The following is a 16,068-nucleotide window of genomic DNA, read 5'->3' on the forward strand; positions in this document are numbered from 1 at the left end:
GAAGCTGGCACATCAGATTCTTCAATTCCTAATGATATCTTTTAATATAGCATTTTCTGGTACAGACGGATGGATTTACTAAGATAAACTGCATCACTTTGATTTGTATGTTGCCTAGCTTTCTCCAAAGTCCATTTTCATTTCTCAAGTTGCAGAATGATACGATCGTTTCAACAAAATACTATCTAGAAGCATAAGAAACGTAATTTGGAAATAAATCATATTTGCACTATTGCTTTTGAGAGCTACATTGCTCTTTATATTAGGTTAGTAAACCTTTCAGGGTTCAAAGCGTTAAAAGTTAATTTGCACTAATTTCAGCTGAACTTTACAGATAAAGCTAAGGAGGGAAAAAATGACTGAATTGCTCAGTGATTTCCTTCTAACCTTTCAAATTTGGCATTGACATCTTCTCCACACAAAGAAGTTTCAGATCTCTTTAGAATTCCTAATAATACAAACATGAAGACAGTGAGCTCAATGGGTTAATTATGCACTGCAGAAGAACCAGTATTTTGTTTTACCTGTTGCACTTTGTTGACTTCCAGTTTTATTTAATAGCCTTATGTTCTTGTAATTTAAACAAAGATACTCTGAAAATCAGTTAGGGTTGCTAAGGGACAATCATATAAAACTCAAGCCCACGAACCATAAGTACAATATAAAGCCATATAACTACATACATAAGTTACTCGCACAACACCCACTATCTTTTCCCTCTGCAAATCAACCATATTAAAATCACTGTAGCCACACAAACAGATTTCTTCCATTTCTATGACCTAATCTGTCCTCTTTCTGAACTTTGTAGACAAGTATTTCTTTTTGCTCACTTTATTTATTTTTTTTAACCTTTTTCTTTTTTGGTGTTGGGGGGGTGGCAAGGGGCAGTGGGAAGGAGTGGAGAAGAGGAAGAGAAGAGTGAGAGTGTGGTGTCAAAGTTTCAATACTAGGCATTCTGGTCGATCTGTATCAGTATGCAAACTTAAGCTTTTTGCACTTAAGTGCCTTTAGCTGTGATTATGTCTGCTTCTACTTATCATCTTAATATGCAATGACCTCTTGTAAGATCCTTTATTCTCTGTTCTCAGTTTGCCCTTACTACATAAACAAGTCCATTTTTGGATCTAAAAGAAAAGATTATCGTCAGAAATAAACACTCACATTACATTTACTCTTTTGGTTGCTAGCATACACTACAAAGCAGTATTGACCAAGTATGAAAAGAAATAATCTTAATAGAGGTTGCATAGCTGAACTACCCCACCCTATTTTATATCACATTACCTCCTCTTTTCTGTTTCTATAGCACAACTGCTTTAAAAACAGAAGTAAAAAAGAAATAAATAAAAATAATAAACAAATAAATAATAAAAATGAATAAAAGGAAAGGAAAGAAACCTTTAATGGTTCCATGCTAAACTCATACAGTTCATTTCCAAAGAATCTACTTTATTACACCATATTCTGACTTTTAAGATACTGCAAACTATATGCTTTTATGCACATTTCTCATTGTATTAGCAAACTCTGAACAAGTAAGTAGAGCTATTCAATTCAAAATAGTGAATTATATCATTTTTAAAACAGGATACAAAGCCGCACATGCTACGTGCTTTAGAGCTACTGCATGCAATGTTACAGCACACCATGGAATAAAGGCAATCCTACCTGTGGTGGACACTATATTCTCTGCGCTTTCGCTGCAAAGCTGTGACAGCAGACTTGTCTTGCCGGAGCCAGTGAGGCCTATGCAAACCAAGTCATATTCAGGTCGTGGTGGTGGTGGTCCCTTGCAGCAAAGTGCTCTAAAACACTGCCAGGAAGAAAAAGTAAAGGAAGGAAGATGTAGGGTTTTGTTGTTGTTGTTGTTGTTGTTTGTGGGTTTGTTTGTTTGTTTTTCCGTATCTTTTGTTAACAAGATTCTGAAAGTCAAGTTGACAAATGCTGGAGAAAAAGTATCATTCCAATTTATTATTTTAGCACTATCAGCAACCAGCAGAGTAAGATCAGCACAACTAGAAGTTAGAACAGCTTTATAGGACAACTTATATATATACACACATTTACAACTTTTCATCTAAGTCTCTTATAACCGGATTGAGCAAAGCAGCTTAGATTTTTCTGAACAGCGTAACTAGCACACATACAGTGAAAGAGGTGCCTGCTCTACTCGTTCAGGTGGTGGGGTATTTCATGTGTCTGCTTCCAGAAGCAGAAAACCCCTCTGCTAGTCTAACACCTGGTTTGAGCATCAAAGCAGCTTCTGAACATTTGCTGGCAAGCAAGGATCAGAGAACTTTGCTCCACTGATACAAGCAACCTGCCTGGGTTTGTCTCATGTTCTAAAGGAAAATCTCATCCTACCTCATAACACCAACTGCTAAGAGCACAGCTTTTAAAGAAATGTGTTTTGTTGGACAAAGCTTTAGCCATAAAAATGAAGATACCGTTGCACTATGTCTCTCGCTGTTCCCCAGAGAAGCAAAAATTAATCACGACATAAAGCATAAAAATCACATACACAAAAACTTCTTTAGAGTTATGCTCCTGGCTCTTAAAAGTACAGCCAAAATAGACCAAGCCCACCCAGTAGGTCCCTTAAGCCTGTAGAGAGGTTCAGTAGACTCTTCTTTTTAAGTTATACGAAAAATCTGTATACAAAAATATATACTGCACCTACCCAATATATGCTACCTTCACATAACAATAAATCTGTTGTTAGAAGGAAAAGAAGATATACCTGTGCACCCTCTCTCACCCATACACAGGCATATTCTGCATCTTTACATAGTGACAACTTCTAGAACCTCCAGCAATAGAGATTTGAGTCTCCCCACCTAACCTGAAGGTGCTCTTTAGGTAATATCTTCCGTCTTATCCATAAGCCAACAGCAGCATTGGGTAAAGACCTCGAGTCTTTGCATAACTACTTAGCCACTCTCACTGGGGCTACTTGAGGAACAGAAAGGCAGAACTAAAATTAGCAAGGCACAATTACCTGCCAAGAGCAGGTTCAGGGTCTGCAAGCAAGTCAGTAAAAGAGGACATGATTACAAGACGATAATTACTGCGACTACAGAACTTATACTGGATTCTTTTGGTTTCAGTGTTGTATCTGAGCTGTAGGAGTGTTAACAGCATGACTGAGGTACTTTTGGAACAAATTCTTCATGTGCAACTCCCAGTTATTTTAAACACGTCAGAGACTGAGCTTACATGCATATACAGCAATTTGAGCAGGTGATAATTTGTCCATCTGAAGACAGGTTTTGGCAATAATTCAGTTTTGTTAAATATTTTGTCTTGTCTATGCCTGCATAAAGATTAGAGTTCTGCAAAAAGGATAACATGCACAATTCCTGTGAAAAATGCCACATCGAAAGACTTGTTCTACTTCCCTATGCAATGCTGTTAAAACAGCACTTTAATTTTTTTTTTTTTAAAAAAAAAAAAGATCAGGGAAAAAGTTAAGTCCATTAACATCCCATAAATAGGCAAAAGAAAATATTTAGGAGCTAAAACATTTACTATAGTAGTTAAGCTGAACAAGGGCAATTAAAACTAAGACTTTTATTTCTGTTAAAACTTAACCCTGATTTCTTTTTCCAAAAATTTGAGCATTACTTTGTGTTCAGCTAAGTAAACATGCCTTCTAATTTTATTCACTGATGTCAGTTGCTATTTATCCCCCAGACACAGACTCTACAAAACCATAGTAAATATCGGAAGTTCTGGTACTTAAGTGAGAAAGGAAAATTAAGTTTATTGCACAATATTAGCTTCCTAAAACAAAGTTTCCACATAACGGAGATCAGACTGAAGGCCACTAAGAAAACAATAATTCTTCCAACTTCCTGCAAAACTCTGTGGCTTAATTTCAGGTCCCTTCCAGACAATTTTTGAAAGTCAATTTGTCAACTATCACCACAGAATATCTCCAATGGATATCACAACACGGTCTTGAGGCCATATTGAGAAAGAAGTGGATGTGCTGATCGCTGTCCGTGGACACTATGCCAGGCTTTGTGTAACCAGACAAAACTTCCACACCTCTAACAACCTTAAAAAATATTAAAATGATCACTAACCCCCATTCTGTCAGTAACCCTCATCCTTTATGTACCATATAAAAAAGAAAGCCTCCACAGATAGTCTTAATAAACTTGGGACTGGTGCCTCAAGTCTAACTTAGTCTGTTAGTGTCTTCATCTGCTGATGACTACATGCATGATATAAAATACAAGTCAACTTGCATGTCCAAAATCTCCACCCACTCACTCATTCTTCACCAGTAAACAGTGTCAGAAATGAGATTCAACAAATGCAGATCCACCAAAGCCAGGAAATTGCTTGCTCCAGACACTTCCACATTTTATTCAGTACAATTCTACTATTTTCTACTACATGCACATCTTTGTCCCTGTGAATGGCTAGCTTCCATCAGTAGGTTTTCTTGTTATGCTGGAGTGAAATTCAAGCTGATGTGTACAATATTTACCACTAGCTAGCCTTAAAAATCCTGTAATTCTTTTATTATCAGCATGTTTTAGGGGAAACCTGTAATAATAAACTTTATAAACCTGTTCTGTCATCTGTGAAGCTTAATGAACAACTTCTCCAACAAAAACATCACTGTACAAGCTGTATAATCACTGCCTTCCCACTCCTCAGCAGCCTAAAGTTACTTGGTCTCTAACAAAAACTGCATAGAAATTTCATCATGCTTTTTACTATGGACAGGAAATGCATCCCAAGGTATTTTGTACAGCATGTAGTAGAGTCACAGTTTTGCTAAAGATGTCATCACGCTTTACAGAGCAATGGAAAAGATACTGAACTGCAAATAGCATGTTTAAGCCATGTTAGTAACAAAGGAACTCATTCCTGAATTCCAAAACAACACATAAGTACATCAAAAATATTAAGAGTTGGTCAATCCAGTTAGCTCATGTTTCGGGACTGCCAGGGTCATGCATTTCAACTCCACTACCAGCAGCAACAAAGCACATGTTGGAGCTCTACGGCAATCATACACTGCCTGTGGATAAATTTACATGAGAGATATATCAAATAATCAAATAATATCAAATATCAAGTGACTATCAAATAATAGTCACTTCTCAAGCTTTCTGAGAACATTACTCTCAATTTGTTATAGTCTTCATGTGCTGGGCAGAGGGGCAATCAAGGGTTAAATAATTTAAAAGCAAAATGAAAAGAAGAGTAGATTCAAAAGTAGTGAAAATAAAACAATACAGTATCTTGAAAGAGACGTGTGCATTTGGCCAGTTTTGCAAAAAGAATATTTACCCAGTAAGCTGGGAATAATTAAGTGCTGCAGCCTGCAGAAAAATGTACAATATTCAACACCGCTATTACTTTTATTTTATGTGTGTCTGTATGTGTGTACATAATCATGTGCGAGAGCTAAGAGAAGAAGTTAGCCAGTCCCTTTCCCACTTAGGGATTTCTATCCCAACCAGATTATTCCGGTTTTAGATGGATCAGCATTTGCGCTGACAGTCCTAGACAGTGGCGCTTTAAAGCCCTATGGAGGTTTCTTCTGGGAAAAGCATTAAGTCTATAGCAGGGGTGGCCAAACACTTCTGACATATGTGCCGCTCGGAGATCACAGATTGAAGCTCTGGGCAGCAAAGGTCCCTGAATTACTACTCTCTCCAGCACATTGCATGGCCTCAGGCCATTGAGTTTGTCTTCGTCTACTCATTACACTTCTCGCTTCACTCTTCTTTGGGGGGTGAAATACTCCATTATTTGTTCTTTGTTCTGCACCCGTCTTCTGTCTGTTTCTTTTACTACTGCTGTTTAATAGGGACAAACAGATGCAAGAGATTTCATGCTTAAACACACATACCCTCATGCAAAACTATTCTAATTTACTGCAACATTAATGCTAGCAAATCAAGCATTCAGAAATCCTGAAATGCAGAGTTAGAGCTGAAGGCTCAATAAGAATTTTGCTCCCCTCCCCTTCTTCCTTACACTTTAAAATATGCCTTCCTTTTACATTTTACTTTTATTAAGACATCATTGAACAAATGGACTTCCAGTACCATATAGATTTATATCCAGAGGACTGGATATCATCCAAAGTTATTAGCAAAAGTCTCAAGGAGATCGTTAAAAAGGTGTCAAAGTTGCAAACAGCAGGCTCAGTGCTTCTAATGTCCTATGAGATCACAGAAGCACAGAGGAAGCTCAAACACTGAAGAGATAATGTGAAAGGTGAGGGGAAAAAAACACGAAGTTACAATATTAAAGGAAACTAGTAGGGAAAGCTGGGGAATAGCTAGATGCAATTAATAAAATGCATTGAAGGCCTTTGAATGAAGTTATACACAGCTAAGAGACAGAAAAATAAATAGATATATAGTAAACTAATTTTTAACTGTATGAAAACCTTAACAATAAAACAGTACAACATATTCTAAGCTTTTGACTGTGTGAATTGCAGGTATAGACACTTCAGCTTCTAAACTGGTGTAGAGGTGATACAAAAAAGGGGGTATGGGGAGAAGAGGGAATAACAACCACAAAACTAGCAATGCTGTTTCATGTTTTCAAAATTTAAGATTGAATAGATGCGTCATCTTTTTGACAGTAACAATAAGAGCAAAACAATAGATTTCCATTCTTTTTGTGGCTACCAATACAAAAATATGCACACAGCCACTACCATTCTTAAATGTTCTCTGGAACAGATAGACATACTAAATATCAAGACTGTCATGATCAGTCACTTTTTTTGACAGGCTGGAATTTGAGTGACTCTTCTTTTTGAACTCCTCCACCATGATGCAGACCACGAGCCAACCTCAAAAAGAGGGACTCCAGCTCCAAGTCTACTAACCTATCACTATAATCCATCCACAGTACAAATTAATCCTCTCATTAAATCTGGCTGATCTTTATATGTGTGGATTCAAGTAATGGGTGCTTCCCCAAGCGCACTTTTGCTCTGCAGTGGTAACACATGTCTTAATTTCCGTATCAGCTTGTGCCACAGAACACAGCACATAAGAATATATGGCATAAAAGACAGGCTAATATGAAATAGAAAGAAAAAAAAATCTCTAGAAAGGGAAGCAATTTCACAGAATAAACAGAACCCTAGTTAAGTCCTACCTCATAGAATGCTACAGGCCACTAAAATAGCCAGCATACTGCTTGGAGAAGGAATCTCAAATTCTTCCTCCAGATGAGATGAGGCCAACAAGATATGGCTGGACTCAATGATCTTGAAGGTCTTTTCCAACCATAATGATTCTATCATTCTACAAACACATCTGCTGTCAAATACATCTCTGTATATCAGAGAGGCTACAATTCTGGAGTCTCAACAGCAGAAAACACATTTCAAGTCATTTTCAACATCGATATGTAGTGGCCAGCTGAACAAGAGAAGCAGCTCAAATACCAAAAATAGACAAATGACATACTATTTATTCTCTGCTATATCTGACAACCCCACTTCCAGCAGAGGTGGCCTGGAGGAGGAAGTAGAAAGAGATGGCTAACTTCTGAAAAGCCAGATACACTATTGTGCTCCAGAGTACCTCACTTCAATCATAGAGTCATGATGCATCGGCCCCCATGAATGAAGACATTAATTATGGTTGGATAAATTCTGTTCATAAGCCAAAACAACTTTAGGATTTCTCAAGAAAACCAAGTCTTTACTATCTGAAGAATAAAGAGCTTGAATTTATTTATGGTGGTCAAGATACAGCTTGCCACAATGCACAATACCTATGGATGAAGCATATTGCATTTGTGTTTATACAGTAATTGGGCAGGAGGGATAGAATTGTTTACCTTCCAGTCAGAGAGACTGCTCTGGGCTGAGGACTTCAGCCAGAAGTTCAGGACTTCAGCTCTGAGGAAAGACCAAAGGCACAGTGATGTGTGTGCATTACAAAAATGATACGTCCTTGGAAGAAGCTGTAAAGTGTCAGAGGTGCTTCCCGTGGACACCACAAACTAAGCCACATGACCTTGTACCTGAAATGGAGAATGTACGTTTCTGACCCTAACCTCTTACCACATATACAGACACACACGATAAATAAAAACAGGCACAACCCACTCCATTCCACTCTATTCACACTGTGCTCGAAGAACGCACAAAGAAACAAACACCAAGCTCCTGAAGAATACATATCACAGGGGCGGCCTGTATTCCTGATGAATACGGATGTCACAGAAAGCAGATTTAAAAATCTATATAAAATAGCACATGGTTGTGATAAGCCAAGGCTAAGCCAGGAAAACAGTCAAACACACACTGAAGTGCTGCTCTGAACAGAAGACCACCACTCACTTCAGTGAGTTGTTGAATCAAGCTTGAAGGCTTCTCTCAAACTCCTACGTTTCATCCCATGTAGAAGTGCTCCAGTTCGGCCTTCTCTCCTCTCTGAGGATTTGCTTTCCATTGATTTTCCGGCTCAAGAGTAACAAGCCTCTCTCAACTCATCAGTCCATTCAGGTTTAACAGGAAGAGACAAAGGTAACAAACACAATGAATGAAAACATTTGCAAACAGTGTGTTTCACAACCTGAGGAAATAAAAAACTACTGAAAAAGTCCTACAAATCATTGAAAAGGGGGAAGGTGGGGGAGGCAGTAGCAACACCATTTGGGACTAGAAAAGTGCAGAAGTTAAGGATGTGGCATCACCTGTCATTTCTAATTTCTACTAAGGATGAAAGATATATACAGATTTTTTCAAAAATAGCCTAGAGCTTTCAGGCTTGCTAAAAGCCATCATTTCACAGGTTCTGAGCCAAGTCAGGAAAAGCTTTTCAGTGATTCATGTGTGTTACAAGGTGGGTTACAGAACACTGTTTTCTTTTGTTCAGCATTGCAGGAATAATTACTCGTGTTCTATACTCACATGGGATCACAAAAGCCAGAAAGCAGCACACAGACCACTTGGTGTTCTTTGATTTTTCTAATTAAAGCTGACTGCGTGTCATCCAAATGCAACTGCACACTTAGTTTTCTGGGAGAAGAAAGAAACAATTTGATACATGCAGGTCCCTGAACAGCTGTGCTCAATATACATAATATTACTTCTGTAATAACGTTAAAACAGCAGCTTTGTGGAAACAGTGTACCAGTATATCCAAATGAGCAAAAGAGCATCAAAGAAACAAAATTAAAGTGAGAAAAGCATTTTGGATGCAAAGAGAAAACCAGATGTATGCTGGATAGAGAGGAAGTGTAAAATAGAAGACTTGTATGAAATTCAGACATTTACAAAAAGAAGGGGCAAGAGGGAAAGAAACTAAAAAGAGCGAGGGAAGTTCAAGGTATATTAAGAGAATAACAATGTCTCATTCTTCACAGCAAATCCCTGTCACCAAATGTGGAGGAGGATTTCTGTAAGTCACACTGGGATGTATGTGACAAGAGTGTCTGAAAAAGATCAGGTTAAAATAGGTGGGAAAAAAAAAACATTAAATACAGTTGGAAGAGCAAAACAGGTTAAGAAATGGCCAAATAAGCCAAACAGAGCAAGTGTGCAGTAATACACTGATAGCCACAAGATCTCAAGAGGGATACAGGAGATGGCTTAATACATCACTGACACAAGTAACAAGATTAGTTTTCTTCCATCTATGCTATCAGTAACATTACATAAATAGATAAACTCTAGAGAAACTTTCCCACCCAGCTTCAAACCACACTTTTAGAATTGCTGGGCATCATAATTTTAACTAAAATTAAAAAAAAAAAAAAAAAAAAAAAACCCTGAAGGAGGTGTAGGGGTATATGTCAGCTTATTTAAAAAAAGAGCAACAAGAGTAAGAAACTCCAAGTACATTTCTGAGACCAAAGATGCAATGCCTAATATTTACTTGAGGTTGTGTTTCCTATGAGATTAAGCCCCAGGATACATCTTGTTCTTTCTTATGAAGGATTTCAAAACTAACATTTAGCATTGAAGACAAGAGTAAAGAGAATAAATCTCTAAGGAAAAAAGGCTAGACTATCTACTATAATGTCCAGTCTTACTGGAGATGTACACAGCTGAGGTAAAATAGTAAAGTAGGAAGACACTAGTAGTCAATTCAAGGATTAAAATTCATACAAAAAAAAAAGTAAGCATGTGTGTGTGGGGAGGGTCAAATATCCTTTTTGATAAAAAAGAAACCTAAACCGGAGTATTTAAGCTATCTTATAAAATAGCAGAGATTTGTTTTTTAGAGCTTATTAAACAAGATTCCAGCAGTGCAACAGTGTACTTAAAAGGAAAATACACACTTCAATTGTCACTTTAAACCTATTTTCTTACATGGTCCCAGGTAATAATTCACTTTGCTTGTGTAATATAAGCACTATACCATAACAGATTTGGCTCTACACAACCAAAAAGTTAGCAGACCAGTGAAGATTTGCTAGCCTTAAAGAGATCAGGATTGCTTGATTTTTCTTATGTGCGAGTCTCCCAACTAAAGAATGCTACTTTTTGGAACTCAAAATTAGACTAATTTTCAACATTAGAAAATGCAACATAAGGAATGCAAGGACACAAATGAGACCTAATGAGTAGAGTCTATTTATCAGTTCATGGCATTATCAAACTCCAGCTTTAGGTATTTTAAGCATTAATGTTGAAGACAATTAGTATCTCCTCTTCTTTAGGCTCTCAAATGTTGTCATTCTTCTTGCTCTTTTTCATTTTATAGTCATAATATAGAAACTATACCAGGATGCTATATTTATAAAAATAAGAACCTCTGACCAGATAGATATTTGACCAAAAGATGTAGGGAATATATGGCTAACAGGACCCTCTCATCCCCTTTTATATGGCATAATAGTTTTACTTGGCTAGTACAGCACGTTACCCCTTAAGGAGGAGACAGCCAGGAGATGTCTCTCAAGCCAGGAGATCAAAAACATCGTATGTGATTAGAGCAAGGCAAATAAATCTGAGGTACTATTAAAATTCTTCAACATTTAATCAATGAAACCATCTTTGAATGCTAAAGCTCTATCAAACTCCTACTGAGTTAGGCTAGAGAAACTTTAGCCATTTAAAACATAAAATGTTCCAACATGGTCACTTTGCACTTTCTCTAGTTTTGAGCCTGGCTTTCTTTTCTGGCTAAATATCTACATCTCCAACCAAGCTTCTCAGTTTTCACCAATCCATTTTCTTCTGAAGAATCTACTTGGGATATTATCCTAGCATGGAAAAAATAGGACTGTTAAATTTTTCACTGCTAATCATGTACTGATCAAGGACTAGGGTTTTTAAACTGTCTCCAGGTGAAACCAAACAGGTGCTCTGCAGGTTCTTAAATATTTGGGGAACATAATTCAACAGGAGATGGGGATTTTCAGTTGACAGCAATGAACAGACCATATGAAGCACATTCAGTAGCAACAGGACAACTGTAATTTTAATCTGTGCTCATATGCTTATATACTTATACTTGCACTGGTTAAAAAAAAAAAAAAAAAAAAAAAAAAAAACACCTAATTTCCTAATTTGGAAGAAAATATCCTTTACTACTCTGTCCAAACAAGATTTTCTGCTTAAAAGATATTGATCGAAACCTCTTTATCTGACTTAGAGAATAGGTAGAGAATACTGTATAGATAAATTCTGGACACTTAACAGCTCGAATCGCCTTTGAAAAGACATAGCTGGATTTTAACTTGGGGAGGGGGCAGAGGAGATGGCAGGTGGCAACATATATCTTGCTGTATATCTATCTATGCCATAAGTAAGATATATCCTGCTTAGCTGAGCCTTATGCTCAGGATGGCCTGCCACAAGCAATGGTCCAGCCATTTGCTTTTGTTCTGAGAGCTCTTGAGTTTTTAAGGCTCTCCAAATTGTCTATGCTTTCATAGATGCAGCACACAGGCACTTGTAGCAAATATGAACTTTTAAAGAGAGCAAAAGTCCTCAGTCTGAAACTTTCTCAGCTATTGCTTTTCCAAGGCTACTGTTTTCCCTGACAGGCTGTGTTAAGTTTCCATTCTTCAAATAGTTATTAAACAATAGTTACAAAAAATCTGTAGCTTTAAAAAAACTATTAGCAACAGGTTATTGCTTAAGAATATGTCTTAGGCTGATGAAATATGATCAGAAATTCAAGCAGAAATACCCTCAACATGCAATTCAGATAACTGAGAACAGCTTTGGGGTGCTCCATCACTGATCTGCTTTCAGGCACAGCTGTAAGAAATTTAATGCTTATCCTAAGGAGGTTGCATATGCCTCAATAAAAAGTGACTCACTTCTCACTGGAACAAAAATTTTTAGCATTCATTCTAGATTAGCATAAATCTTGTCAGGCTAGGAAACTCCTCCTTTTGCTATCAAGAGAGGAAATTTCAAAGCCTAAGGAAAAAGCCATAATCATGAGATTCAATCAGTGCAACATAAGCAATACGGAGTTGCTGACATGTTTTGAAGTGAGACAATGAATAAAAAACAGGCTCAAGAAATGGAAATAGCTGACTTTTAGAGACTGGACATCTAATCCACCTAACCTTTTCTCTCTCTTAAAAAAAAAAAAAAAAAAAAAAAAAAGAAACTTACTTCTCTAGGTAAAGACTAATAAAACTTATACAACTTTGAAGATTTTTAATTACTAACTAGAGTTAGGATTTTTGCAATATGGGACTCCAGTAACTGCTTTTTACCTGCATATCATATGACCAGTATTACTGAAATGTAAGGAATGTATATAAAGTGAAAAGAGATGCACATAGTTCTCATGCTATAGAAATTTTTTACTTAAGAGGAAGCTCAGTAGTATTTCTCCACAGCAACTTCTAACAAAGATAAGATGTGAGAAACCACAGCGCACGCCATATAATTTTATATAAGGATTAAGGAATTCAGTATAGTTTGATTATGTTATGGGTAGTACGTTTCAGAATGTAGGTTTTAAGAACAAATTAGCTCTGATAAAATAAGTGGCAAATGCACAGCAGTAAAAAGCAAAAGACTTTGTTGTTTATTGTAAAGCTTACAAAAGTCCCACATGTGACTCCTGTCCAAAACCAGGAATCAAAATGAACTATTAAGCTGCAGTCCAAATGTCTGAAGATTTTTCAGCTGGGGACATTATCCAGCCTTAAAGGATAAAAACAATAAAAACTATCAAAAATTCTTCTACAAATAAAACAAAAGAAAGTTTTACCAGACCAGACACCCATGTGGGTGGGAAGAGTTTGTATCAAAAAAAACAAGCACTGACAGTGGTAAGCCAAGTGTTGAACAGCATGAAACCAGGTAAACACTTTTGCACTTAATGTACATCTGAAATCTATTGGAACAACATTAAAACCAACTTGGACTTTCAGGCATACTAAAGCATTTTAATGACAAACGTATCATGATTCTTCTTCCTGCTGTCTCCTGCTTTTCTCTTCTTGCTAAGCCTTACATTCCACTCTAACAGCAACATACTTTCTACTCCAATCAACCATAGTATTCACTGGTATTTCCTAGAAAAATTATTCTTGTGTCAAATAAACACAGAAGAAAATCCTTCAGGGACAGTTTGATATACCGCAGATTCCAGTTGAAATAATACTGAATCAAGAAATTAAGAGTTTCCTTAGTAAGTCTACCAGTATGGAAAATGGAATAAAAGCACAGATATTTTAACAAAATTTACACAGTATCAAGCATGTGATGTGGCATTCACTCCATAATTCACAATTTTAAAGCTATATGAATTCAGAGAGGGCAAAAAAGTCATGCTGTGCAAAAAACAAATCACATCAACAAAAAATGGAATAAAAAGAAAACGGAAAAGGTCAGGTATAACACCACAAGAAAGGCATTATTGTATTACACGATCATGTATGTTTCATTTGGAAATGAAAAAGCAGCTCATATGCGGAATTTTAAAAGCATAGATTAGTTTTCATAATTTTTCTAGATAAAAATCATTTGGTACTACCTAACCAGAAAGAAGGTAACTTATTTTGCCACAGCTTAAATGCAGCACAAAATGCAAATAAGGTTAAAAACTACTGTATTTTCATTAACTATTAAACACTATTAAACCAAGACTGCACAGAACTCACCTGCTAGTGTTCTCATACACTTCTGTGCTACCCACATTTTCAGGAATTAGACCTTTAAGTTTCTCCATTTTAAGCACATATAAAGAATTTAACATTATTAGACTGTCATAAATGAGTTAAGATTTTTGGCAGGCCATCTACTGTAATAGCTTTGAATTTCCCTTAAGTGCTTATTGAGGATGACTTATTTTAGCAGGAATTAACACTACCTTGTGGCTCAGACAAAAATCTAAATTCTTAACTCATTTGCATCACTAAATATTAAGCAAAGGACAGCATTAAATATGTGATATTTGCTTACAGTACATTACGGCACATTACAAATATTGGACATTGTTTTGATCTCAACTTGGAACTATTAATCCTTGCAGAATAGTATGAGCTCATCTCCCTATGTTTGGCCCTTGAGCTCTGCATCTCTTCTCAACTCCAGAGTATTTTAACAGAAATACGTTGCCAGAGACAGCAGGGTTAAAAAAGCAGGGTTACTAATATTGGCAATTCCTTAAGTGCTACCTATATTTGAAAAGTTATACCAGGCCCGTATTATATTCTGAATTTCTGCAATATTCATCAGTTTTAGTGTAAGAAGCATCACAAGCAGAAGACTGAATGGCTTGTAATGTTTCCTGTGCTAGTTAAACTGTAGATTTACTTAGTTACTCTAATATATAAATGAATTTAATCAATCTTCCCAGAAAGAACCTCAGCAACTGGAATTACTTCTGTGGCTCATTAGTTGCCTATTGAAAACAATCATCATGACTGATAACTTCAGACAGTGAAAACAAAACAGACTGAATTGATTTATTATTAAAAATATATATACACATATCAGCTCTTCCACTATAAATTGATATTAAAAGCTATCATCAGTAAAAGAAACATACTTCCTTTCTGAATTCTTCCACTGGCCACGGAAAAATGCAGAGGAAAAATATCTTTCTAGCTAACATTGGCAGAACCCTCTCCTTCTAATGAAGGCAAGAGATGAAAGTTTCAAAAATGAGTAAGTAAAATCTTACGTTTTCTATTCACTCACAAGTAGCAACCTCAGTGCGCGCTTTTCAAACCATACTTTCCCTCTCAGATATAACGAGGAAGCTGATCTTGCACTTTCCAGCTACTTTATCTTGTCCAACCAGCTCATTGTGTGGTCCAAATTTCAGACGTATGCTCTAGATTTCCTACAGACTGGCTTATGCCTTCTCCACACATCTTGAATCTTTACCTCCCAGTCTTGCCCATTCCCAACACATGGAACTGGGAAGCTGGGGCAGGGAGGAAATCACTCAGCATCTTAAGCTTTGGAGAATTTCAATATCATGATGGTAAAGTCTTTTGTAGTATTTCAGAGGCTTTCCACACATCTGCTACAGATTATATCTTTATCTCTCTCAACTAAGGTAACATTCAAATGATTTCAGTGTTTTTAATTCACAAGTTTGCAGAGAAAGATTTTAAAGCACTGCAGAAAATTGTTTTTTTTTTTGTATTTGCAGGTAACCTTAGAAGACTAAACACCTCAAAACACAGGAAAATGTGTGCAATTTACTTCAGCCAATGCTCCCACCTGATGACCCAAAGAAAACTCTTTCAGTACTGAAAGACGTCTGTTTCCCTGTTGCGCTGATCCTGCAATTACAAGACAACTTTCTCAGCTCCTTGAGTAAATTCGTCTGTATAGATTTCCAGCTCCTTCTATAGATTTCCAAATTTACCTTTTATATACATACATATATATATATATATCTTGAAGTTATGGCTATTATGTAAGATTAAAATATTAACATAAACAGTTTCATTTTTGAAAATATTGATTTATGCCATGCTCCTACAATAAGGTTTGCTCTAGTTTGCCAGACAGTTTGCTCAGCAACCACAGCAAAACAAATCTGAAACCAAGCATATTATGCCATTTTTAAATTGCTTAACATGGTGGGGGCCAAGTTTTATCTTCAGTGTCAATACATGCAATAT

At 36.5% G+C, this 16,068-nt stretch overlaps 1 protein-coding gene across 3 annotated transcripts in view; it reads right to left on the reverse strand.

The window, feature by feature from the left end:
* Positions 1–16,068, reverse strand: part of LOC104569860 (ARF like GTPase 15) — a 205,163-nt gene that overhangs the window by 133,024 nt on the left and 56,071 nt on the right. For all 3 annotated transcript variants that reach the window (XM_088531985.1, XM_088531984.1, XM_088531986.1), the window contains one exon: positions 1,672–1,816. In XM_088531985.1, coding sequence (XP_088388111.1) covers positions 1,672–1,816 — 145 coding nt within the window. The remainder of the gene's footprint in view (positions 1–1,671; positions 1,817–16,068) is intronic.

Source organism: Tinamus guttatus, unplaced genomic scaffold (genome assembly GCF_059628265.1).
Source record: "Tinamus guttatus ecotype Peru unplaced genomic scaffold, ASM5962826v1 Tinamus_guttatus_pri_ptg000444l, whole genome shotgun sequence".
NCBI classification, from domain to species: Eukaryota; Metazoa; Chordata; class Aves; order Tinamiformes; family Tinamidae; genus Tinamus; species Tinamus guttatus.